Source organism: Paramormyrops kingsleyae, unplaced genomic scaffold (genome assembly GCF_048594095.1).
Source record: "Paramormyrops kingsleyae isolate MSU_618 unplaced genomic scaffold, PKINGS_0.4 ups332, whole genome shotgun sequence".
Taxonomy (NCBI): Eukaryota; Metazoa; Chordata; class Actinopteri; order Osteoglossiformes; family Mormyridae; genus Paramormyrops; species Paramormyrops kingsleyae.
In genome coordinates this window covers 5,406-31,519 of record NW_027326269.1, presented here as the reverse complement: position 1 = coordinate 31,519, position 26,114 = coordinate 5,406, and the positions used below count along the sequence as shown (strand labels likewise).

The following is a 26,114-nucleotide window of genomic DNA, read 5'->3' as shown; positions in this document are numbered from 1 at the left end:
GACAGATTACGGATGTAGGCAGGTTTTTTTTTCATGATTCTACATAAAGATTTCAGCGAGATATAAACTGAAATAGACGCGAAAAGTACGCTGCATCGCCAACAATGCACTCGACCCCAGAGGGTTAAAACAAGAAGGGTGAAAGCTTTAAAACACTTCTGTGCAGCATACATTAAGGTAAATATAGTCAAAAGTCATAGCCCCCCCTCCCCCCCCAAAGAGTTAAATTTTTTTGCTTAAATCTCCCTCAATGTTGATCCCAGAATGCCCAATTTCAGTTTCATGAGTTACTCGTGTGACCAAATCAGTATACCAAATTTTGTTCAAATCCGTGACGATGAGGTCAAAAAATGTGATTATTTGACATGGAATGACGCATTTCTGAGAGTCAAATGCTATGTTCATCTTAAGGCAGCTCTGTTGTCCTAATGTAATCTTGGCTTTGTTATGTTTGTGTTTGATTTCCATTGATAGAAGTTGACAAAGTTGGGCCAGTTCCGGGTGAAGGAGGAGGCTCCCTCCACTAGCCCCAGTCTGCAGCCAGGCAGCCTTTTCCTCAATCGGGACAGTGCTCCCAAGCTCAGTGCCAGTCCCAAGGGTAGGGAAGCTTCTCTCACTTAATTCAAATTGCCTTACAAACATTAACAATTTGAAACTTTGCCAGTTGTTATGATGCCCGGCCTGTACGGACCACAGTGAGCATTGTACTACTGACTCGCCTCTCTTCAGTTTCACCTCAGAAGGAGAAACTCAGCTATGCAGCTGCAGCACTGCAGTCTGGTTCTGGGGGCAGTCAGCCCCAGCCCACTGGCTCAAACTTTTCTTCTGTACAGGTAGGGCGACTGCAGCCTGTATCTCCTCCTCTTTATGTTTTACCTCACTGGAACTTCTCCCCATCGTAAATGCATGCTCTATTCTGGCCAAGGTTTTGAAATGGATAATCCTTGATATAAGTTAATTGTATTCCCTGAATGCCGGTGAATGCAAATGGTTTTGGTATCATTCTGCTTTTGCAGACACTTTTCTTAAGATAATAATTGAAAAATCACGTTTTGGATTAGTGTCAATTTGAACTGGCATCCTATGGGCAACGAAGTAGAATTGGTAAAATTTTGAGTCAGATCCAGCGTTATTGTTCATGAAAACTTATTGTGAAAAAACATTTTCATTAATAAATAAAAAGGCTTGACAAAAAAAGAACTAAAATTTAAATCAAAACAAATTAAAATAAACTAAAACTACAGAGAAGATGTCTTAAATTTTCGTTCTTGTCAATTTCATACGTAACTCTAGCTGGATGACCTTTCATTTCTTTAGCTGTGCCAGGTTTACTCGTGCAAACAAAAGGTACATGATGTCACGTGTATGTCGACAAATTGCCAGTTTATCTGCCTATTGTGGCAGCTGCAGCAGCCAAAGTCAGGAGAAAGCATCGAAGTCCCATTTAGGATTACAGTGGAAACCGTTTATAGTGATCACGTCTAGGTGAAATTAATCACTATAAGATGCTAATCATTATAAACAATTTTTTTCTTTATGTCTCAGGTAGATTACCATCTAATTGACATTTGTATATTTATTACATGAATAAAAGGTAATAAAACGGACATTTACTGACTTATTGACACTTTCAAAGTACAGAACAGCTGTTTTAAATGCTTTTCAAATTACAGTAGTGTAAAAATTAAATTACTGAACTGTGTACAATTCAAATACGCTATAATACAGTACAATGCTGCTGCATCTTGGTGGCTTGTTTTTGGTTGTTTATTATAGGCTTTGATGAGTCTATATTTGTAACAGAGAAAATTACTTTCTTTTTTCTTGCAAAGTAAAAAAATATATATACAGTTGTACCTTGGTATACGTCCGCTTTGGAATAAGTCCTGCTTGGTATACTTCCTGTTAGGATGTGAAAATCATTAGTCCAATGTATTCTGCGTTAGATATGTTTTCCCCAGTCTGGTCATTAACGTCTAATGTCAGTTTTTATGGTGTACAGTATAGTGTTCCTTGTTGTTTTCTTATTAAAATCCCTCGTACGCTTGATTTTCTGGCTCCTGTGCTGCTTCCCCGCTCCGTGCCCGAGGAAGTGCAGGACACCATCAATGTATAATATGCCAATAACAATAGGATTTTTTTCTCATGGGAACCGATTAACCATTTTCCCTTTATTTCGTATGGGAAAAATTTGTTTGGTATACGTCCTGTTTGGTATAAGTCCAAGGATCTGGAACGGATTAAGGACATATCCCGAGGTACCACTGTATACCGCAATTTAAATTTTTTCCATATATTGTCATGCATAAAAAGACTCCAAATGAACACTGTAAGTGTATTATAAGCAGATTATTTCAACAGCATTTGTACAGGAATGATTCTGTCCCAACCTTTGATCCATATAAGCGGTCGATCAGTATAACCATAGTCACTATAATCATTCCAGTGGGAATGATTATAGTGACTATGGTTATACTGATCGACCGCTTATATGGATCAAAGGTTGGGACCACATTCTATTGGCCTTTTTTATGCTTCCCCACACTGGCGAGAGTGGGACACTGAATATGATTGTGTCTTTGATACGAGCAAGTGTCTTGTAGTAGGAGGTTTTAACGTGTGTAGAACATTTCTCAAGGGATATTTGAATCGTGTCTGACAAATACCTTATATTACAAAAAAACTAAAACAAAGCTTTTTTCAAAAACTGAAACAACTAAACTAGCAACCCTACTTTAATAAAAACTAAACTAAAAAACAGAAAGTGAAAATGAAATAAAAATAAAAACTAATGAAAATGCAAAGATTGTCCCAAAATTGAAGCAGCGCTGCATAGTGAGAGCAAAACAATGGGCAGTTTTGACACTTGAGCCCATTAAGACGATAACTCAAAACTGTATTTCATGCTTTGCAGAAGCATTGAATGGGTGCCAATCTGGTAAGAACATAAGAAATTTACAAACGAGAGGGGGCCATTCGGCCCATCAGGCTCGCTTGGGGAGAACTTAACTAATAGCTCAGAGTTGTTAAAATCTTATCTAGCTCTGATTTAAAGGAACTTAGGGTTTTAGTTTTGGTTACACTAGCAGGAAGACTATTCCATACTCTAACTACACGCTGTGTAAAGAAGTGCTTCCTCAAATTTTTTTTTTTTTTTAAATGTTCTCCCGCTAATTTTCACTTATGGCCAGTTCTAGTATTTAAACTAATATTGAAATAGCCATTTGGCTGAACAGCATCCAGACCCATTAGAATCTTGTAGACCTGGATCATGTCCCCCCTTAGTCTCCTTTGCTGAAGGCTAAACAGATTCAGCTTAGCTAACCTCTCCTCATAAGACATTCCTCTAAGACCAGGAATCATTCTCGTAGCCCTCCGTCGCACCTTTTCTAAGGCAGCAATGTCCTTCTTAAGGTATGGTGACCAAACCTGCACACAATATTCTAGGTGGGGTCTTACCAAGGAATTATATAAATGTAACATCACCTCCCTTGACTTAAACTCCACACACCTAGAGATATAACCCAACATTCTATTGGCCTTTTTTATGCTTCCCCACACTGGCGAGAGTGGGACATGGAAGCCTCAACATACACACCAAGATCTTTCTCGTAATCAGCAACCTTTATTTCAGTTGAACCCATAAAATATCTGTAATTTATATTTCTGCTCCCTGCATGGATTACCTTACATTTATCTGTGTTAAATTTCATCTGCCAAGTATCAGCCCAGTCGCTAATTAAATCCAGATCCCATTGTAGCCTCTCTGCTGTTAGTATGTATTGGTGTCAATATCATTAATGTAAATTCAGATCAATAGTGGTCCGAAAATTGAAACCCTGCGGTACCCCACTATCAACGCAGGCCCACTGTGACATTGTGCCTCTAATAACTACTCGCTGCTTCCTGTCAGTTAACCAGTTTTCGATCCAATTGGTACTTGCATTTTAAGACAGATCGCCCCAAAATTGAAGCAATGCCACTTGGTAACAAAAGGAAGGGTGAAAGCAGACGACGTTTGACCTTATGAATGTAAAAAGTCAAAGAGTATTACATGGATCTTATTACTGCTTTACAAAAACATTATATGGATGAAGCTATACAGCTGGTTTCATCTTCAGACAGATGTATCACAAAATGAAGCAGCAGCGCTGTGTGGCAGCAAAGGAAGGAAATGGCAGCTGTAGCAGATATTTGGTCTTGTGAACGCAGTCAAACTCAAAAGGTCAAAAAGTATTCTATGGATCTTTATCAATAGAGGCAAGTTACCTTGGACCAGCAATGTCTGTTGTGAAAGTTTACCAGAATGTAGCAACGTGTGCAACAAATGTATATGACAATTGAGTGATGAAGAACCAGACAGCAACCCACTGATCATATATGCTTCTATCGTGAAAGGAATTCATCAGTGTTAGATATAAACTTAAGGGAAATTATGAGTTTGTTCATTTAGTGTGGCAGTAAAAGATTCAGTTAAGTGGGGTACCTTGTTGCTGGTCATGAAGGTCAGAGAGGACAAAGGTGGGGGGCAGGGCAAGCAGCATTTTGGCACAACTGTAATATAGTGAAAACCAAGGTTATTACTGATGTTTGCTAAAGCAAACCTTGTAGATGACCAGCCTTCTATTGTTGCTGTAATCATTATTGTCTCCTTGATATTAAGTGAATTGTTCATTGAACATGGCTAGTTACAATATATTCAAAGTATTTTTTTTTATGTTTCTGTAATAATACTGAATTGTTAATTGTTGTCTTTCTAATTTTCTTCTAAATGTTATATTACCCATTTCATTTCCCATTTTGCTTGAAATGAAGCAGGAAATTGTTTTGAAATTTTGGCACTGGACTTCACATTCTTAATTAAAGCATTTTGGGTTCTGTAGACAGGGTGTCCTGTAGCCATCTCTTTCTTCATCTTCTCTGTCACCTCCTAGACTTCAGCTAAAAGGAAGTTTGAGTTCAGTAAGGAACACCATTCAGGTTCCAGTCAGCCCCTTGCCAAGAAAGCTAGCACCGTAGCCACAACTGAGCCTGGTGGTGGGGTACCCAAACAGCGGCCAAAACCCACATCCACAGGCAACTCAGGCTTGAACAAGAGTGAGTTTTCACCCATGCACTTTGTCTCACAGCAAGAGTCACTAGGATGCATTTTATGCAGGATATTTTACTGTAACCCACAAAAATATCTGACACCCCATTATACAGGACTTCTTAATATATTGTACCCATAGATACAGCTTAAAGTTTAAGATTTTTGGTTTGGGCATATTGTTAGTGTCATGCCTTTCTCAACTATCCTGCCATGAAAAAACAATTGTGTTTCCCATTACAATTATATAAGAAAAGGCACATGTTGAGGTGTATTTAATTTTGAATAGACTTTTTGATTCAACCCATCACTACTGATTTTTTTGCTTAATACGTTTATATAACTGACCTAGCTATGCACATATTACACAGGGGTAATGTCTGTTTATAGCACTATTTAATGTCATAGTTCCATCCCACTGTGAGTATATTAAAGAAGAATTAAACCAATTACAATGATATTTCTGAATGCATTCTTTGGTGCTGATTATTTATGCTATAGCACAGACTCAGGACCTTAGCCAAAGAGATAATGGGGGAAGTTTAGTTAAAAATGCACCGTGATTTCTTTTCATAACTGTACAAATGCACAAAAAATAAGTATGCATTTGTGCTGTTACAACAAGAAGCCACCATGCTTATTGTTTTATATGGCACATGCATACTTGTGTACCAGTTATGTCCTTGTTAATAATGGAAAACCATGTTTTTGTACGTAGTGAGCCATCCTTTTCCTGAGATTCCCCCTTCTTTATTGCCACCTTCACTCTCTACTCCAGGTCCTTCAGAACAGAAGGACCTAGAACTCGGTGAGAAAAGGGAGAGCCCAGCTAGACCGCAATCAAGAACCAAAGTGCAGAACAAGCCCAGTGAGGTTGTTTCTGTCAAAAAGATCCTGGAAGGTGTAGTGGTGGTGCTGAGTGGCTTTCAGAACCCCTTTCGGGGTGAGCTTCGTGACAAGGCATTAAGCATGGGAGCCCGATACCGGCCAGACTGGACCCCAGATGCCACCCATCTCATGTAAGTCTGTGTGTTCCATCCTGGTCCTCTAACTTTACTTCAAGAAGCTAGAGGTGGGAATCAGACCAGATAATGGAGAAAATACAAATTCTACAGAAAATGACAGAATTTGGCTAGTGCATTTTTCATTTTATTTTTGAGAACCATTAAAAACTGAAGCAGAATCTGACTAGGGATTCTAAAACGGTGACCTGATTTACCTGCCGGCTAGTGCATCCAAAGAGGAGCAGTAGTTTGTTTGTATTTCTTCAAAGTAAAAAATATTCCCGGGTGTCAGACGTGTGGAATTCTGTGGAATTTAAAAACCAGAAAAATACTAATTTAATTTTTGGTGAGTTTTCCATAAAAATGAACAAGTATTCAATGCCAATTCAGATTTAACCCAAAGAAAGTTTACAGTAAAGGTGTTGAAGTTTAATCTGCATCTTTTTTTTTTTATTTTTTTTTTTATATATTTTATTTTTTCATTTTTTCAAACAGAAGAATAACAACAGAATACATTTGCGTGGTCACCTTTACATCTCTACAAAAGTCCTAGTAGATACATACATAGGTCAAAGTACAAGTCATAAAGCCATAGACACAATCCATTTTTCCCAGTATTGAAGATATGTGTCCATCTGTAAATTCAGCGCAAAGGTAATTCTCTCCATATTTTGAACACTAGTTACAATGTCCAACCATTCAGACCTTGTTGGGGGATCAGGCTGGAGCCACTTACGCGTCACAGCTTTCTTGCTAGTTGCTAATAAAATCTTTAATAAATACTTATCTCTCACTGTCAGATGAGCTGGCAAGTTACCCAGATAAATCGTAGAGAACGAATAATCAATCGCATCACCAAAGATATTATTTATCACTTTCGTGATCTCCTGCCAATACGACTGAATAGCTGGACAGCTCCAAAATACGTGAAAGTCATCCGCTAGTCGTTCCCCACATATCCTCCAGCACAACCCCACACCTGTATCACCAGTCTGAATAGACTTTAGCTTGGGGGTTATAAAGTACCTAACCAGGTTCCTCCAACAGAATTCTCTCCACAAACCAGAGCCAGTAGAAGTAGCCTGAACAGAGCATATATTCACCCAGTCCTCCTCTGAAATAACAAGGCTGGCTTCCCTCTCCCATTTTAACCTAAACTCCCTAGTTGAGTGTTCTTTGTTGAGTTGGATAGCTGAATAAAGTCTTGAGACCAGTTTCCTATTATCTTTATTTTTATAAATATCAATAAATAAATCTACTAAATTGGGGTCATGCTTCTCCAAATATTTTATTTCACTGTTGAAGTAGGTCCTGGTTTGCAGATACCTAAAGAAATCTAATTTTTCCATACCGTACCTATCCGAGATCTCCTGAAAACTATCTAATTCTCCCTTCAGGGAGATTGAACTAAAAGTAGTAATGCCAAGCCTATACCATAATTGAAACCTCCCATCAAACTTTGATGGTTTAAAGTCAGGGTCAAAGGCAACCCATCTCAATAATCTTGACTGTCTTTCCATTGAATGTGATTTACATTCTTTAAACCAGATTCTAAAAGGAACTTTAGTCCATTGATTTAAACTACTGAAATTCTGTTTATACAAAGTTTTGCTACCTAGTAGTGATTGCAGTGGTATAGCTAACTGTGAAATTTCCAAGTCTTTCCACTTTGCTATATAATCTGGGTTGCAACAGCATGCCAGTGATCTTAATTGAGCTGCCTTGTAATAATCCAACAAGCAAGGCAGTGCTCTGCCACCTCTCTCTTTGGACAATTGCAGTGTTTTGAATTTAATTCTTGGCTTCCTACCCCTCCAAATAAATCTCGAAATCCACTTATCCCATTCTTTAAATTGTTTAAGGGGGACTTCAACTGGCAGGGATTGAAAGAGGTACAAAAGACGGGGAAGCATGTTCATTTTTATTGTATCTATCCTATTATACATTTCTAAGGGCAGCTGAAGCCACCTATCTATATCTGATTTAATCACCTTATTTACTGGGCCATAATTACTGTCAAATAATTTAGTAGTATCCTTGGTTATTAATATTCCCAAATACTTAATACTCGTTGTATTCCACGTAAATTCAAATCTATCCAGCAGGTCTTTCTGAGGAATATAATTAAAACTTAAAGTTTGTGTTTTTTGAACATTTAGTTTATATCCTGAGTAGGTGCCGAATTTTTTAAAAATGGACATCAGTCTAGGGATACTAACCTCTGGCGTTGCAACAAACAGCAAAACATCATCTGCATACAAACAAATCTTTTGCTCTAGACCTCCAACTCTTATCCCTTTGATTCTCTGATCCTCCCTAATTAACTGAGCTATGGGTTCAATAAATAAAGCAAAGAGGGCAGGGCTGAGAGGGCAGCCTTGACGGCAGCCTCTTTCCAGAGTAAGACTCTGAGTAAGGTGACCGTTAATCTTAATTCTAGCATTTGGTGAGGAGTACAACATTTTAATACATTTAATAAACTCATCTTTGAAGCCGAATCTTTCCAATGTCAGATAAAGATACTCCCATCGGACCGAGTCAAATGCCTTTTCAGCATCTAAGCTAATAGCTACAGCCCTGATATTTTCTTTGGTGATGTGATCAATTACATGCAACACCCGCCTAATATTATCCTGTGTCTGCCTATCACGCACAAATCCCACTTGATCTAAATCCATTAATTCTGGTATTATATCTTCCAATCTTTTAGCTAATATTGAGGCATACAATTTGTAATCCACATTTAAGACAGATATTGGCCTAAATGCACTACACTCCTTTTTATCTTTACCCTCTTTAGGAATAATCGAGATTATTGCCTCATGCCATGTTCTCAGTGATTCACCTCCCTTAAGCATGTAATTAAAACAGTCAGAGAGCATAGGAATTAATTGATCTTTAAAGGCCTTATACCACTCAACTGGAAAGCCATCAGATCCCGGAGTTTTGCTAACTTTCAATCTTGAAATTGCTTTCCCTATTTCTTCCTTAGTAATTTCTGCCATAAGAGCTTCATTTTGTACACTGCCTATAGACACTGGTAAATCCAGTGTTTCTAAAAAAGAATTAATTTCTTTGTGGCTAGTCGTATTCGTTTCGCTATATAGATTCCTATAGTAAGTTTCAAAAATTTGGTGAATATCTTCCTGTTTGCAGTAATTTTTTTTAGTTTTAGGGTCTCTAATTTCAAATATAGTGCTCTCCGCCTGACGCTTCCTTAGCTTCCATGCCAATAACTTCAAAGCCTTTGGGCCATTTTCATAATATCGTTGTCTAGCAAAAGAAGCCTTTTTCTCTAATTCCTCCTCATACAATTAATTTATTTCCTTCTTAATATTATGTAATCGATTTAAGACATGAGGTTTCTTTTTACCCATATGTTCTCTCTCCAAAATCTTAAAATTTTCCTGTAAGTCATTCAGCTTTTTACGTTTTTCCTTCTTCTTATACGATGTAAGAGCTATTAGTTTACCCCTGATCACTGACTTCGACGCGTCCAATAGGACACTTGGCGATACTTCCTCATTGTTATTAATATCAATATATTCCCTTAGTTCCTTTTGAATATATTCCTTACATGCCTTATCGTTCAAAATGCTCGTATTTAGCCGCCACAGTGAGTTCTTCTTTTTATTATCTAAGTGCATAGTCAGATAAACAGGAGAGTGATCAGAGATATCCCTGGTTCCTATTTCGCAATCTGTAATTCTATACCTATCCGAGTTTTATGAACAAAAAAATAATGAATTCTTGAGTACGTCACCTGACTCGCAGAGTAGAATGTAAATTGTTTGTCTGTCGGATGGGTAACCCTCCATACATCGATCAGTCCCAGCTCCATCAACAATTTTTTAGTAACCCTCGCTCTAGGAGTCAACCTCTTTAGTATATTAGAGGAATCAAACTTAGGTTGCATTTGGACATTCCAATCTCCTCCGTATATCAAAACCCCAGATGCTTTAGAAGTTATTAATTGGAAAATGTCCCTGATACACGAATTATCCTGGCCAGGAGGTATATACACATTAACTAAAGTAACCTCCTTTTCATCTAGGTATCCCTTCACTAAAACATATCGACCCTCTTTATCAGAGAATTCGGAAATCAGACGGAAGTTCACACTATGAGAAATTAGTATTGCTACCCCTCTTCTATTCCCTTTCCTATAAGATGAATAAAATACATTCTTGAACCCCAATCGTTTAAGCTTCTCATGTTCTACTTTATTAAGGTGGGAATCTGCATCTTTTTGAAGGTCATGATGGAGTTATGGACTTGGACGACTTCACATGTTCATTGGTGTTGAATTGTATCTTAATATAACTATAATTTATGTTTTCTACCCCTTAAATTTCTTTTTGTTTCTTCTTAGTCATATGATATGATGTGATGTGATCACTCAAACCTTTTTCTTCCCCTTTAAGCTGTGCTTTTGCCAACACTCCTAAGTACAGTCAGGTGAAAGCAGCAGGGGGCACTATAGTACGGAAGGAGTGGGTGCTTGACTGCTACAAGAGGAAGCAAAAGATATCTTACAAACGGTAAAAAATACTTTTTTCTCTTTTCTCTTCAATTTATCAGTTTGATTTGGTTCCAGTCCCTTTTTGAAACCATGCATATCTGAATAAAACATGCTTAGCTTCTTAAAGATTTGCCCAATTTTATGGTTGTAAAATGAATTTTACTTCATAGCATGTCTCAGATGTCAGGGGAACAACTGAAAAAAGTCAGTTTCAAATGCAGTAGTACCTCAGAACTCGAACTTAATCCGTTCAGAACTCCGGGTCGAATCTTAAAAAGTTTGAGTTCTGATCGAATTTTCCCCGTAAGAAATAATGGAAGACCAATTAATTGGTTCCCGGCCCCAAAAAATTACACCTAAATATGTTTTTTCTTAGCATTTAAACACAAAATGAGCCAGATAAAACAAGAAGAGCATATACTGTACTAAACACATCTAAGCACATTTATCAAAACAGTATTTTGTAAAGTAAGAAAATAAATGTATCCAAGCAATGTGTCCTGCCCCTATCGTCTGTTCCTTCTGTGTGCCACGCCCCCTCGTTAACCCCGTGTGGAATCCCCGTGTGATCAGCTGTTTCTGGTTGTTGTCATTAGTCGTCTGTATTTAGTCCATGTTTCAGTTCGTTTCCCCAATCCGGTCATTGTATTGTCCGTCTGCGTTTTGCCTGCCTTACCTGTAATTAAACCCCGTGCGAGGCTGAGACTGAAGCGTCACCCTTTGTTTCCGCTGAGAGACGTGCCGCGTGACTCATTTCCCCACGCGTACAAGTTATCTTAGGTCGGCATTCACAGTTTGACTTCTGAAATTCAGATCCAGTTCTAGGTAATTTTTTTGCAAACTGGCTTGGTTCGACTTTTAAGAAATTCGAGTTCTAATGAGTTCGAGAACATGGGGTACCACTGTATAGTCCTAGAAATGCATTCCAGCAGACGCTGACAGTTTAGTTTTCAAAGAGTTCTGTGATCATCCCATCTAATATCAGATAGGGATCTAATACTACTCATATTGGTTTGATAGGAGGAATAGGATGATTTTGATGAATTGGATATTCATCAAAAGCAATAAACTATTTGTACATATGTTGCCTGGGGAAAAAATGAAAACAGCATAAATAGTATTAACTGTTCTTTTTCATGTTTTCCATTGCATTGCCAGTAAGCAAATGTAAAATAGCTTATGTTCATCAAAGTATCCACACATGCTAAGAAGGATTTAGTGAAATATACTGATGTTGTTATGTTTATTCCACCCTGTAATGTTGTTGCCTACTAGTCACACAACAAGGGTGGTGTCTGTCAAGTTAAATGACAAATGTCAAAATTGTCACCTTGCACATTTTGACTTCACTGGAGATTTAACATCAATTCGATTTTATCTGTTTAGCTATGGTTTCAATAAATATTACTGTTCTCCACAGACTTCTTATCTTATTCATCTGATTTATGCATTAGGTACCTAATGGATGGAGCTGAGTCTAGCTCAGAGGAGAGCAATGGGGAGAAAGATGAAAGTGAAGAGGAACAAGTGGTGACTATTTTGCTTGACTTAAAATATTAACCTTGGTGATGCAATCAAAAACAGCATATAAACGGACTGTAACATGCTCACATGGCATAGTGCATTTTGGACAAACTTTTGAAGCACTTTCATACTAAGGGTGTTTAACACAGCCTTAAGGATATGTCACCTATTCTGACGTTATGTTGTTATTTTTCCTGCACAGAAAGGCATCATGCAAAAAGAGAGAAAACAGGCCACCTCTAGGAAATCAGACCAAGAAGGAAAGGCGGAGAATGAATATGCAGGCTCCACTGATGCAGATGAACCAGGTCATACAGCACGCCACTCCCGTGTGGAGAACACAGCACACATCCATGTCCCTGGTCTGCTTGCTTGGTTGACCAAGCCATGCTCCAGTTTTATTGGGGAAAGGGGAACATATGGGGCTATTATTGTAGCAAAATTATTTGCAAATGTGCGTAGAGAGTTGTGTGACTATATCTCAATCTGTGTGTGCGTAATCATATTTGTAAATGTGTAAAAGAATTTGTAAATGCTTACTGAGATTTACAAATGTGTAAAGGAATTTGTAAATGTGTTCAGAATCTGTGCGTAATCAGATTCGTATGCGTAATCAGATTTGTAAGTGTACTGAGATTTGTACATGTGTGGACAAATCTGTAAATGCATACAAAGGCTAAAAAGTCTAAGTATTTTACTGCAAGAGCTGTACTGCCACAAGCCATCAGTTACAACCACCTAGGAGGACGTCTCAATTGGCTGTCTTTTTGGCACGTGGTTTTTGCTACAGAATACCTCTCCACACGGATTTTTTCTCCTCTGTGTCTCCACATGGTGTTTTCTACCCTTAGGAACAGGTTGTAAATGTGAAAAATGAAAAGGGTTGGCAAATAGGGAGCACTGGTAGGGGTGGGTGATATGACCAAAATGTCATATTACAGTGTTTTTGGTTAGAATCAAGATGTATGTATAAATCACAATACTTTTTTTTGTTTACAAGTCAACGAGTACTATTAATTGACCTTAACCACTTAACCAGTAATTCTGTCCTTACAAGAAGCACTGCATGTAGCTAAATAATAATAAATTATTAAGGTCTATGAAATACTGCACATAGAAACTGATTGATTACTTGGCACCTAAAACTGATTGGCTGTGTTGACACCTGTTGTACAGACGGTATCTTTGAAAAGTTTGCAAATTACAGTAGACTGCAAATCCAAATTCCACACAATGAAAGTAGAACATTCTTTGTAGCCAATTCTTCCTCTTATGCCATTCCACACACTGTTTATTCGATCATTATTAGCCAAGCTGCCTAACTGCTTAGAAAATATCAATTAAGCTTTTAGTTTAAGATCTGCTCAATAAGTTGAAATTCACTGAGACAGATAATTGACAAAGAAGTGAGATATTCAGTCAGTGCTGAGATATTATGCAGGCTGAAATTGTTTTGTTTCACATCAAATTGATTTGTTTCATTGTAGTACTGTTGCAGCTCCTGAACACGCAGCTGTCGAATGGTAGGCACTTGCCAGTTTGATCTGTAGTTATTATAAAGTAGTGCACTTATAACTGGGCATTCTTTGAAGCTTGCCTTAGCTGCACTTATGCCTAGTTAACTCCTCGAGAGCACTTTGTTTGTAATGTGCTATTTGCTTCACATTGCTTTGGACAAAATTGTCTGCTAAATTAAATTAATGTAAATGTAGTGCTGTATTTCTATCCTTACGGCTACTCTGAAATGCTTATCTTGGATACAGTTGCAATTGTTCATGATAAATGGTCATATCACCCACCACTAGGGAGCAGTGTACAGAGCCACATTTATCACGCAATGCCAGTAGTTTTATCACTGAAATGTACTGCAGTGTACTAAAATGATTACTGATCACCAAATTCTCATAATGCCAACAAAACTGAGACTTTAAAAACATTTTTGGATTCTGTGTGCCTGGTCTATCAGTGTCCTCAAATATCTTGCTCTGACTGTTTGGTAGTAGATGTACACCTGTTAGATGAACCCACAGAGCACAACATTGCTGCATTTGTTATCCGATCTGGTTATATAAATAACAAAAAAAACTGCATTCCTTACATTCTGATACATAGGCAGTCAGTGGCTTACATTCAGCAGCAATAACTGAGCAGGTTTTTTGTGATGTATTGAAAGGCAGTATAAACATTTATGAAAATTTGGGTGAGTTTCTGAGCTTCTGTTTGACAGAATATACATAATACCCTATACTAATTTGAATTTCGTTAAGCAGAATTTACTCCTGGACTAAAATCTGAATTAGTTTCACACATTCTATATTTAATGTTTTATATAATCTGCAAAGCCCAGTAGAGTTCATGTTTTATGTTTGCTTTAACACTGCCCCACCGTTTCCCCAAATTCCTTATCCATAGGGAATGAAGATTCTGGAATGGACACTGAAGATGAACTGAAGAGGTAAATAATCATTAACACTATACTGCAACTTTGCATGATTCTGTATCTGGGACCTTATTAAGATGAGTTTGTTTTGCAGAGCCAAAGGTGAGAGCCTGCAGAGGAGAGATGAAAGGGAGGCCAGAGAAGCAGCAGGAGGCAGGAATGCAGACATTTATGGAGGCTCGACCGATGAGAACACCGATGCTGAGGCAGAGGAGGACAAGCCCATCCCAGAGCTGCCAGGTGGGCCACCACTGCATTTCTTATTCAGTTTCCATTTCCATCTGTAGTATCTCTGACCATATTTTTCCCCCTCTGCAGATTTCTTGACTGGAAAACGTTTTTTCCTCTTTGGCAAATTCTCCAAGAATGAGAGGCGCCTTTTGTTGAGATGCATCGTTGCCTTTAATGGGTGAGAATGCAGATTTAGGGAGGATGGTGGGGAAAGTCTTTTGGGGGAGTTGGGAGGGCACGTTTGTAACGGGAGAATGTCTTGTCAACAGGACACAGGAAGATTTCTGTATTAAACAAAATAATTCCATTGTCTTATCCCTGCCAGTGTGGTTGAAGAGTACATGAGTGATAAGGTGCAGTTTGTCATCACTGCTGAGGGGTGGCACAGCTCCTTTGAGGAGGTAAGCGAGGGGCTCTTGGCGTAGGACAGGTGCTCACATCTCTCCCCCTTCTGATCCTCCTTGTCTGCTCATACCACCTTTTGAGCTGTCATGTGAAATATAAGGTCATATATTTGTTTTGCAGTAGTTCTTCTGTTTTTAAATACAACTTTAAACAACGAACAAATCAGATGTTGCAGAATGTTTTCGTTCTTCCTTTAACATGCTGTGCCAATGTGTTTGTCTCATTTAACATTTGTATTCAATTTAGTTTAGCCTCTGGCTCTTCTACTTGCAATATGGCACAGAACTCCAGTTTTTGTGGGGAAAAAACACGAAGTACCTCTGGCAGTTGTGCCTTTTTGTTTGCAAAATGTGTGAATTTACATAATGTGTAAACAAAGCAAACTGTCATGTCATTTAGTTTGCCTGTAACACACCTCAAACTGACATTTCTTTTTAAATATGAAGTGTTGTATGCATGAAAGGCCTGACAGCATATTGACTGTTTTTGCTTGTAACCAGCCTGACTATTTTGTCTATCACTTTCCAGGCCCTGATAGAAAACTGCAGTCTGTGCTTTGTAAAGCCTACCTGGATTTTTGCCATCAATGATCATCAGAAGATGCTGCCTTACCAGCCCTATACAGTCGTACCTTAACTAAAAGACTTGTTGCAAATGCATACTATTTTGTTTTTGATGAGAAAGCTTAGCATACAAACCTTTATGGTACTTTACAGAATGCCCTGCCATTTCAGATGAGCAATATCATTGCCAACTTTTATCAGGTTCAAGAGCTGTGCATCTCAACCTGTCCCACATACATAGCACAGAACAAAATTTTATGTATTTCTTGAAACAACATAAACCATATCAGGTTTAAAGTTAGGTGAGAATTTCCCCCCAAGCAGAGCTGACCAATAATCAAAAAAGGCTTCATCTGTAACTAGGGAATTGGGTTGGTTTACAGGTACCTCAGTGTTGTTTTGTGAAGGGATCCATTTCATAGAAAGGAAGCAAAATTGGTTGCCTCAGATTTCCCTTTTAATTTTTAGACTCCTCTTTAACAGCAATACGTATATATGGGGTTTGAATTGTGGCCGAAGGCAGTGTTACTTGCAAATATTTTTGGAAGTCTGGATAGTCCCATTCTTGTGTTAATTTCTTTTTCTTTAGAGTTTTTAGATATTCCTGAATTGTTTTATTTGCATTTGAGTCGTACATTTCCTATCTTCTAGCTTGATTAAAATTACACTTTTGAGAGAAATCTGAATCACTTTTGTATGTTTTGGGCTACCCACAGCCAATACGGGTACTGTCCCTAAAACAAAACTTTGTCTTTTGTGATGAACAGCAATTTCCATATTAACTCCTAAACCTTGTGTTTTAAATAGGTCTTTTATGTAAATAGGCCTGATTTCTGTTTTGCCAGTAGGCCAGATGAGAGCCATAAATGGAGAAATCCAGCACGTGACATTAGTTGCAACATTTTGTTCTTTTTCTGCCAAAAAGGACTAGATGTAATGTGTGAGCCTCCAGAAGCTTGGGCACCTGAAGGTCTTTCATGCCTCAGGTAACAGATTGTTTCACCACTTCTAGACCTGCGGTGTAATATATGTACTTTCTAGGTCTGTCACTTCAATCTGCATCATTCCCTTTAGTTCTAGATTCATAGTCAAAGACTGTGTTTTCTGCAGAACACAAGGCTCTCACACTGTATATGATTACTATGCCTCATATTTGGTCTTGACAGTTGAATCACTGCATCATGATCATTCAGTTTTCATAGAATGTAGAGTATGCTATCTAGATACTTTTTACTTTCTCTAGGCTTTGGTTGTGGGTGTGTGTTTTTATTTCATCTAGTAAAATTACTGGCAATTTTGATACATTTGATATACTGTATGAAAATGTGCTGTTGCTTTTATAAAATGTAGGATATTAATACTGATGATGAAAGAATAACAGACTCCTGGACTATACTATAAACCATCATAAATACTTTTTTGTTAACTAAATTGAAGTGGACCTGCAGTATGTATGATTTTAAATCATTTTCAGGTTCAAAGAAATCACGTTGAAGTGGTAAAACCTGACATTGTTGGTCCTATGCTTCAAAATGGATACAACTGTTTAGCATCAAGACTAACAAGTCAGAACTAAATCTGTGAGGGTTGCATAATAGCAGTTGAGTAGAGCATCCAAGTTAATCATTTGGCTGCTTTATTGTTAACAGCAATTTAGGAATACAAGGCCACAAATAAAAACTGCAGAACAATTTAAATGAGAACAAAAAAATCTACACAAAGGGTACACGGGGTCAGACTAAGCTTCCTGTTACTGTAGTTTAGATACCAAAGAAAGCAATATATAAAATTGCACCTTTATGACATCCATCTCATGGCACCACAATGTAATTACTGTTTGCGCCATTCCGAGCTTGATAATTACAAATAGTAGTTGCTGATTTTAGTGGCTGTAATTTCACATGAAAGATAATTTACTGGGGCAAAAAATACATGTGAAATGCTTGGATACCAAAATACCATCTCCTCAGCTTACTACTAAGTTCATACTGTTCATTTAGAAAACAATCTATAACTGGTCTGCTTTACATTTGGAGGTCCCTGATTTAATAAAACTACTGCTCTCAAGACCCAGACCAGGCACCGTAATATGTATACGCATTTAAAAAGTACTATTAATATATTAAACTGATCATTAATTGCATTCATGCAGCCTTTTTTGTAGCATTACAGAAACTCTAGGGGGTGCTGTGTATAGCATGCTTCCTGCGTTCCTGTACTGGATAAAGGGTTATTTAAAATATACACTTTCTGCACAAAAGCATTGGGGCGCTTGGCCATTACACCCGCACATGGACACTCCATTCTGTATCAATAGACATCAATATAGAGGTGGGTCCCCCCCCCCCCCCCCTTTGCAGCTATAACAGCTACCACGCTTCTGCGAAGGCTTTCCACATGGTTTTGGAGTGTGTCTGTGGGATCAGAATTTGTCAAGTCAGGCACAAATTGGCAAAAAAAAACCTGGATAAAACACCAAACTCACCCACCCATGTCTTTCTGGACCTTGCTTTATGTGCTGGGGCACAGTGATGCTGGAACAGAAAAGGGTTTTCTCCAAACTGTTCCCACAAAGTTGGAAGCATAGAATTGTCCAAAATGTCCAAAGCGTTGAGTTCCCTTCGCTGGAACTAAAGGGCCTAGCCCAAACCATGAAAGACAACCACATACTATTATCCCTCCTCCATCAAACTTTACAGTCATAGTGCAGTCAGGCAGGTAATGTTCTCCCGGCATCCATCTGATTGCCTGGGCTCTGTGCAGGCCAGTCAAGTTCCTCCACACTCATCCATTTCCTTATGGACTTTGCTTTGTGCACTGGTGTGCAGTCATGTTGGAACAGGAAGGGGGCCAAACTGTTCCCGCAAAGTTGGGAGCATGAAATTGTCCAAAATGGTTTTGAATGGTGCAGCGTTAAGAGTTAATTTCACTGGATCTAAAGGGTCTAGCCCAACCCCTGAAAAACAATCTCGCACCATATTCCCATCTCCACTACATAAGAACATAAGAAATTTACAAATGAGAGGAGGCCATTCGGCCCATCAAGCTCATTTGCGGAGAAATTAACAAATAGCTCAGAGTTGTTAAAATCTTATCTAGCTCAGATTTAAAGGAACCCAAGGTTTTAGCTTGCACTACATTAACAAGATGACTATTCTATACTCTAACTACACGCTGTGTAAAGAAGTGCTTTCTCAAATCCATTTTAAACAATTGGACAATTTAAAATGCTCTCCTGCTAATTTCCACCTCTGGCCACAGGTTCTAGTATTTAAAACTAATATTGAAGTAGCCATTTGGCTGAACAGCATCCAGACCTGTTAGAACCTTATATACCTGATGTCACGATCGCGGGCGAGCGGTGCAGGTAAGCAAGCGATCGGAGCCAGGAAATCAGGAACAAAGGGGATTTATTTGGAAAACAGGACCGGGGAAGCACGATAGGCAACATTAATGGTGAGTCTGGCAAAGACAGACTCAGACGAAGACTAAATACACAAGACATGGCAAACGAAACAGGAAACAGCTGGGCACGATCGGGGAAGCACACACTAGGAGCGGACGGAACGGGGCGTGACACCTGGATCATGTCCCCCCTTTAGTCTCCTTTGCTTGAAGCTGAACAGATTAAGTTCAGCTAACCTCTCCTCGTAAGACATTCCTCTAAGACCAGGGCCGGTGTTCTCATAAAACTTCCTAAGAATGGTCTTAAGAATGGTCGTATACTTTGACTTAAGCGTTAAAAAAATCTAGGACCTAAGAGCATTGTATAAAGCTGCTAAAAGTAACTTTCAGCAAAGTCTAAGCCCAATTCCTAAGTGCTGACGGAGCCAGCATTTAAGTGTCGTGAAATGAGGACTACAAATAAAATCCCGCCCCAAATACTGAGTTCAACCAATAGAGGAGCTGCACGGTGAATATATTAGTGACATTAAACCGTTAATGTAGAGCTTTATACAGCATACCTTTTTTGTGATCATACCTTCAATTGGTTGTACGAAAATCTACCTAGCACATCACCGATCAATTTCCACTAATAGATGCACATGTAGTATAAATTATGGGTCAAACGCAAAACTCATAGCAAGACATTGGATCCTAAAAGAAAACCAAACTGGACGATAAACAAAACGGTTCTTTTGGCACAGTTGGTGCTTAAATGGAAGGAGGTAGTGCGACGAAAGTTTGGCCCAGCTGTTACAAGCACGGACAAAAAAAGCTTAGGAGGCTATTGCAAGCTCCGTAAATGCTGCATCACCTCGGACAAGGAGTCCAGCAGAGGAATGTGAAAAAAGGTGGTATTGTGGCGAGAGGAAAAAGGCAGGAGGCAGATGTTTAGTCCGTGAAAGGGACGATGCACTTTTTATTAACCCTAAAACAAACAAGAAGAGAGCAAGATCCGGTTGCTGCCAAGATAACCAAAAAACAGCAACCGGAAGTTGAACAAGCCTTCAGAATAAGAGCACATCTGCCCTGAGAATTCTGATTGCTTATGAACCCGCTACACAGGCCCCCCCAGAATTCACAGAGGCAGAGGATCCCACTTCTTAGGGGGTCTGATCACCCGCCCTGACCTGCTCACAGTACCACCCACAGGAGCAGGAACAACCTGGGCTGGGGCCAGGGCCGGTGACGGGACTGAACCGCGCGGACGACCCCTACAAGGAAGCTGGCCGAGCGGCACTGGGGCATCTAAATCCAAATGGGCCGGCTTCAAACGGTCCACAGAAACGCGGTCGGCCTTACCACCCATTTTCAAAACAAAAAACTTGTCCCCAGGCTGCAGCACACGAAAAGGCCCATCGTAGGGGGGGCGCAAAGGATCGCGGTGAGCATCATGTCGAACAAACACAAATTGAGCATCCACCAGATTCGGGAGAATATGAGAACGTGGAAAACCATGATGTGACGTGGGTGTTGGACCAAAAGTAGCCGCAGTGTCCCGAAAAGCGGAGCGCTGCTGTGAGGCCGACCAAGGAACTGACGCATCTGGCAGAAAGTCACCAGGTACTCGCAAGGGCTGTCCGTAGACTAACTCAGCAGAGGAAGCCTGCAGGTCGGCCTTCGGAGCGGTCCGCAAACCCAGCAAAACCCATGGCAACCTGTCAGACCAAGAAGCACCCTGAAGAGATGCACGAAGGGCAGCCTTCAGAGAGCGGTGAAAGCGCTCACACAACCCGTTAGCTTGCGGGTGATAAGCGGTGGTGTGGTGTAGAGTGATCCCTAGCTCACGGGCAAGTGCACCCCATAGCTCGGATGTGAACTGTGGTCCGCGGTCAGATGACAGGTCAGCAGGCACCCCAAAACGAGAGACCCAGGAGCTGATGAAAGCCCGAGCCACATCTGCCGTTGCCGTGGAGGCTAATGGCACTACCTCCGGCCAGCGGGTTGTCCGATCAATGATCGTTAAAAGGTGCGTATAACCACGGGATGGTGGCAACGGACCAACCAAATCCACGTGGACATGATCAAATCGACGCACCGGGACAACAAAATGTGCCAGGGGAGCTTTGGTGTGCAGCTGGATCTTAGAGCGCTGACAAGCAAGGCATGAAGCGGTCCAGTCACGTATGTCCTTTTTCAGCCCGCGCCAAACAAACTTAGCTGAAAGCAGCTTCTGTGATGCCTTGCGGCCAGGATGGGAAAGGCTATGGACAGCATCGAACACCCGGCGCCACCAGCCATGCGGCACAACGGGCCGCGCAGTTCCTGTTGAGACATCACAAAGTAGTGATGCATCACCGAAGGGCACATCCTGGAGCTGCAGACCAGTGTCAGCAGACCGCAACCCCTGAATCTCACTGTCAGCTGCCTGGTCCGCTGCCATTAGTGCATAATCCACACCGAGGTGGACAGAACCAACCACTGAACGTGAAAGGCAGTCAGCCACCACATTGTGTTTGCCAGCAACATGCTGGATGTCAGTGGTGAATTCAGAAATGAATGCGAGCTGACGCTGCTGACGTGCAGACCAGGGGTCCGAAATTTTACTCATGGCAGCCACCAATGGCTTGTGATCCACAAAAGCAGTGAATGGGCGCCCTTCTAACAGAAAGCGGAAATGGCGCACAGCTAAATACAGGCCTAGGAGCTCATGGTCAAAAGCGCTGTATTTGCGCTCACTAGGGCGCAACTGGCGACTGAAAAAGGCCAGCGGCTGCCATTCCCCCTTAACCAGTTGTTCATGTACTGCGCCCACAGCAACATCGGAAGCATCCGTGGTGATGGCGATGGGAGCATCTGGCAAGGGGTGAGCTAGCAACGTAGCATCTACCAAGGCCTGTTTAGCATTACGGAATGCTTGACACCGCTCCGGAGTCCACTCAACCACTGCCTTAGAAGAAACACCCTTCAGTGCAGAGTATAGGGGGCACATAATGTGGGCAGCCCCAGGGATGAAACGATGGTAAAAGTTAACCATTCCCAGAAACTCTTGCAAGGCTTTGACCGTGACTGGCCGTGGGAAATCCCGAACAGCAGCAATTTTCTCTGGGAGAGGCACCGCCCCCTCCGAGGTAATGCGGTGGCCAAGAAAGTCAACAGAATGGACACCAAACTGACACTTGGTAACATTTACAATTAACCCGTGAGCACTAAGACCTGCAAACAATGCCCGAAGATGAATGAAATGCTCATCCAAACTGGTGCTGGCAACTAAAATGTCATCTAAATAAACAAACAGAAAAGGCATGTCCCGCACAACACTGTCCATCAAACGCTGGAAAGTTTGGGCTGCATTTTTGAGCCCAAAAGGCATCCGAAGAAATTCGAACAGACCAAAAGGTGTAACAACAGCAGTCTTAGGGATGTCCTGGGGGTGCACTGGAACCTGATGATATCCCCTAACCAGGTCCACCTTAGAGAAAATGAGAGTGCCTGCCAAACGGGCAGAGAAATCTTGGATGTGAGGAACAGGGTATCGGTCAGGGGTAGTTGCATCATTAAGGCGTCTATAGTCCCCACAGGGGCGCCAGCCACCCCCAGGCTTGGGCACCATATGGAGAGGAGAAGACCAGGGGCTGTCAGATCGTCGAACAATCCCCAAACGTTCCAATGTGGCAAACTCCTCCCTGGCGACAGCCAGTTTCTCTGGGTCGAGGCGCCTTGCTTTGGCATGCACTGGTGGGCCTGCTGTGGTTATGTGGTGCTCTACACCGTGTTTCGCCGAGGATGCAGAAAAGGTGGGTGTGGTGAGGGTGGGAAACTCTGTCAGGAGACGCTGGAAAACATCAGCCGAAGCAGAAACACCAGACAGGTTGGAAGGGCCAGCCCCGCTGAGTGTGCAAGGGAAAGAGCAAAAAGTCTCTGCATTTATCAGGCGCTTATTTTTAACATCCACTAGCAAATTGTTGGCACACAAAAAATCAGCCCCTAACAATGGAGTGGAAACAGAGGCCAAAACAAAAACCCATCGGAAACGCTGCCCGTGAAAACAGAGTTCTACTGGCCGATCCCCAAAAGTTTCAATCGAAGTGCCGTTAGCAGCCTCTAGGGGAAAACCACGCACTCCTGACTGCATGTCTAGCTGTGAGGCGGGGAGGACACTCATTAAAGCGCCCGTGTCGCACAGAAAACGGCGGCCAGAAACGGAGTCCTCAACGAATAGCAGGCTGCTTTGCCGTCCGGCACCCAGCGCAGCTACAGGGCGCCGGTCCTGACGTTTCCCAGCGGCTTAAAGGAGCAGGGCGGAATGCATCTCTTAGCGCGCATACCAAAACGGGCATGATAAAAACAATGACCGGACTTAGAGTCACGCTGAGCCGCAGCAACGACACCAGGGGCAGAAAAAGTGAAATCAGCCGGTCTTCCGCTGTCCAGCACGGCGCAGGACTGCCGACTGGCAATGTAAACTCTGTCCGCTTCTCTCGCCAACTCGCGGAAATCTGTAATTGGGGAGCTTGCTAGGGCTGAGCGAACTGGAGCCGGCATCCGCTGCATAAATAGCTCGCGAAAAATAAAACAGGGCTGATGTCTGCCCAGCAAAGACAGCATGTGGTCCATAAGTTCGGATGGCTTCTGATCTCCCAAGGAGGGCAAGGCGAGAAGCCGACGTGCCCGCTCCGGCTCTGACAACTCGAAAGTTGCTAGCAGCAGCGATTTAAAAGCCCCATACTTGCCGTCCGCTGGGGGATCCTGCAGAAAGCTCACCACCCGGGATGCCGTGGCGTTGTCCAGTGCAGCAACAACATAATAATATTTCGTGTCGTCCTGTGTGATGCCCCGGACGGCGAACTGGGCTTCAGCCTGTGCGAACCACACAGCGGCATTGTCACGCCAGAAGTCTGGCAGCTTTAAAGCCACAGCATTAGCTGTCATGCTGAGGGAAATCTCGAAACACGTACGAGGATATGTCGGGGTCACCAATGTGGCGAGAGGAAAAAGGCAGGAGGCAGATGTTTAGTCCGTGAAAGGGACGATGCACTTTTTATTAACCATAAAACAAACAAGAAGAGAGCAAGATCCGGTTGCCGCCAAGATAACCAAAAAACAGCAACCGGAAGTTGAACAAGCCTTCAGAATAAGAGCACATCTGCCCTGAGAATTCTGATTGCTTATGAACCCGCTACAGTATAATGTTTTATCAACCTCGCGAAAGGAAATCACAGTTTATAAAGGTGCTTTCAGACCGAACGCGGCATGCGCTGCGCTTTGCTCTGAAACCCATTATTTTCTATGGCTTGCGCGGCACCTTGTGCGCGCACCGCGGTCAAAGTTGAAATTTGTTGAACTTTGACCGCTGCGCGCCGTGACGCATTTTCGCGCGACCAATAGAATCAAAGCATAAACGCGGGCTAGTGTTCGGTCTGCCCCTTCGAAGCACACACACACATACACACACGATGGAGGAAAAACTGATTTTAGCAGTGTCTGAGTGTCCAGAAATATACAATACCACACTCTCGTCTTACCGGGATGTGGGGAGGAAGATAATATGTTGGAGAAAGATTTCTCTAGATATAGGCATGCCAGGTGTGTTTTGTTGCTTATTGTTAGCAGTATATATGACTGAAATAGCATGTGATGTCTACAGGCTAATTTAGGTTTATTAATTGAAATAATGAGGTATGGTTTTCATAGGTATAGGGCTTCAGGATACCTCCTTGAAATGACCCTTTGCTGTTTGAGATGTCTTAAAACATATTTTATCTTTAAACTTGACATATTTTCTCCACTTTAATAGAGGACGAATGTAAAAAGACCTGGAAGAATCTCAGGGACAGGTATATAAAGGAGAGGAAGAAAGTCAGGGAGAAGAAGAGTGGTGCAGGGGCAGAACATAAAACAACCTGGAAGTTCTTCCTGATCATGAGCTTCCTGGAGCCTTATGTTAGGGAGAGGGCCACCTCCTCCAATATGTCCCCACCCTCAGAAAGTAGACCCTCCAGTCCCCAGGCCACCTCCTTTGCCAGCATCATCAGATGGTACCCCTTCTGATGAACCTTTCAGTCTTTATTTGACTGAAGTGCTCCCCACCACCCAGACTACCTCTTCACCTCTGGCTGAGTTGGCACCTGAGCCTTTATTTCTGGCCCCTGCTGCATCCCAGGAGCCTGGCCCATCCCCCTGCACCCCAAGGGCTTCCACAGCACCCTCTATTTTGGGGTCAAGGCAAAGAATGAGAAGGAAGAGGGATGAGTTTGAGGACAAACTTTTGAAAGTTATTGAACAGCCCACAGATGAGGACGAGCTATTTCTTTTAAGCCTAGCCCCTCGTTTGAGAAACCTGCCACCAGAAAGGAGATGTGAAGTAAAAATAGAGTTCCTTACAATTTTACACAAGGCAGAGTTTTCAAAGTGAGTTCCTAAAGTAAATTTGTTCTTGAGTGTTTATCATTGTTATTGTTATTTATTCATGTTCATGATTGATGTTCATGTTAATTGTTGAAAGAAATGAGTTCATTATTTTTTTTTATATATTTTGATTATTTATTTAGATGTAATGTGCATCAGCAACATTATTATTATGGTTATTATTAAAAGGTGGTGTAGCAGACAATCCATGTTGCATTCTTCTGGTGAAGTGATTTTTACCAACTTAGTTGAGATCAAAATGAGATTACATACAGTAGGGATGAACTTCCTTTAACTATGAATGCAAAAGATAGTCTTCTTGACCAGCCCTTTATATGAGTAAGTGGCTCTTAAAAGAGCCTTTGTTTTATTGTGAAGAGGATGAGCAGCAGCAGCAAGTGGGGGTTGCATATCAGGCTGTAGTGTTTTGCCAGGGCACCCCTCCAGCAGCTGAGGAGAAGTAGCCCTTGAAGTCCTCCCGTACAGCTATGGCCTCTTGGGTGGAGTTGTTGGCGCCCACTCTTCTCACAGGTTGAAGTGAAGG

At 41.3% G+C, this 26,114-nt stretch overlaps 1 protein-coding gene and 1 pseudogene across 1 annotated transcript; both read left to right on the top strand.

The window, feature by feature from the left end:
• Nucleotides 1–474: 474 nt before the first annotated feature.
• Nucleotides 475–16,458, top strand: LOC140587541 (DNA repair protein XRCC1-like; the record flags this gene model as incomplete). The annotated part of the gene is made up of 13 exons (XM_072708789.1): nucleotides 475–598; nucleotides 730–833; nucleotides 4,935–5,097; nucleotides 5,868–6,108; nucleotides 10,518–10,634; nucleotides 12,070–12,145; nucleotides 12,342–12,447; nucleotides 13,627–13,662; nucleotides 14,552–14,594; nucleotides 14,674–14,819; nucleotides 14,898–14,988; nucleotides 15,136–15,211; nucleotides 15,744–16,458. Coding segments are annotated over 13 exons (1,431 nt in total), but the record flags the coding sequence as incomplete, so codon positions are not given.
• A 4,007-nt stretch (nucleotides 16,459–20,465) lies between these two features.
• LOC140587540 (uncharacterized) lies at nucleotides 20,466–25,775 on the top strand (annotated as a pseudogene).
• The last annotated feature ends 339 nt before the right edge of the window (nucleotides 25,776–26,114 follow it).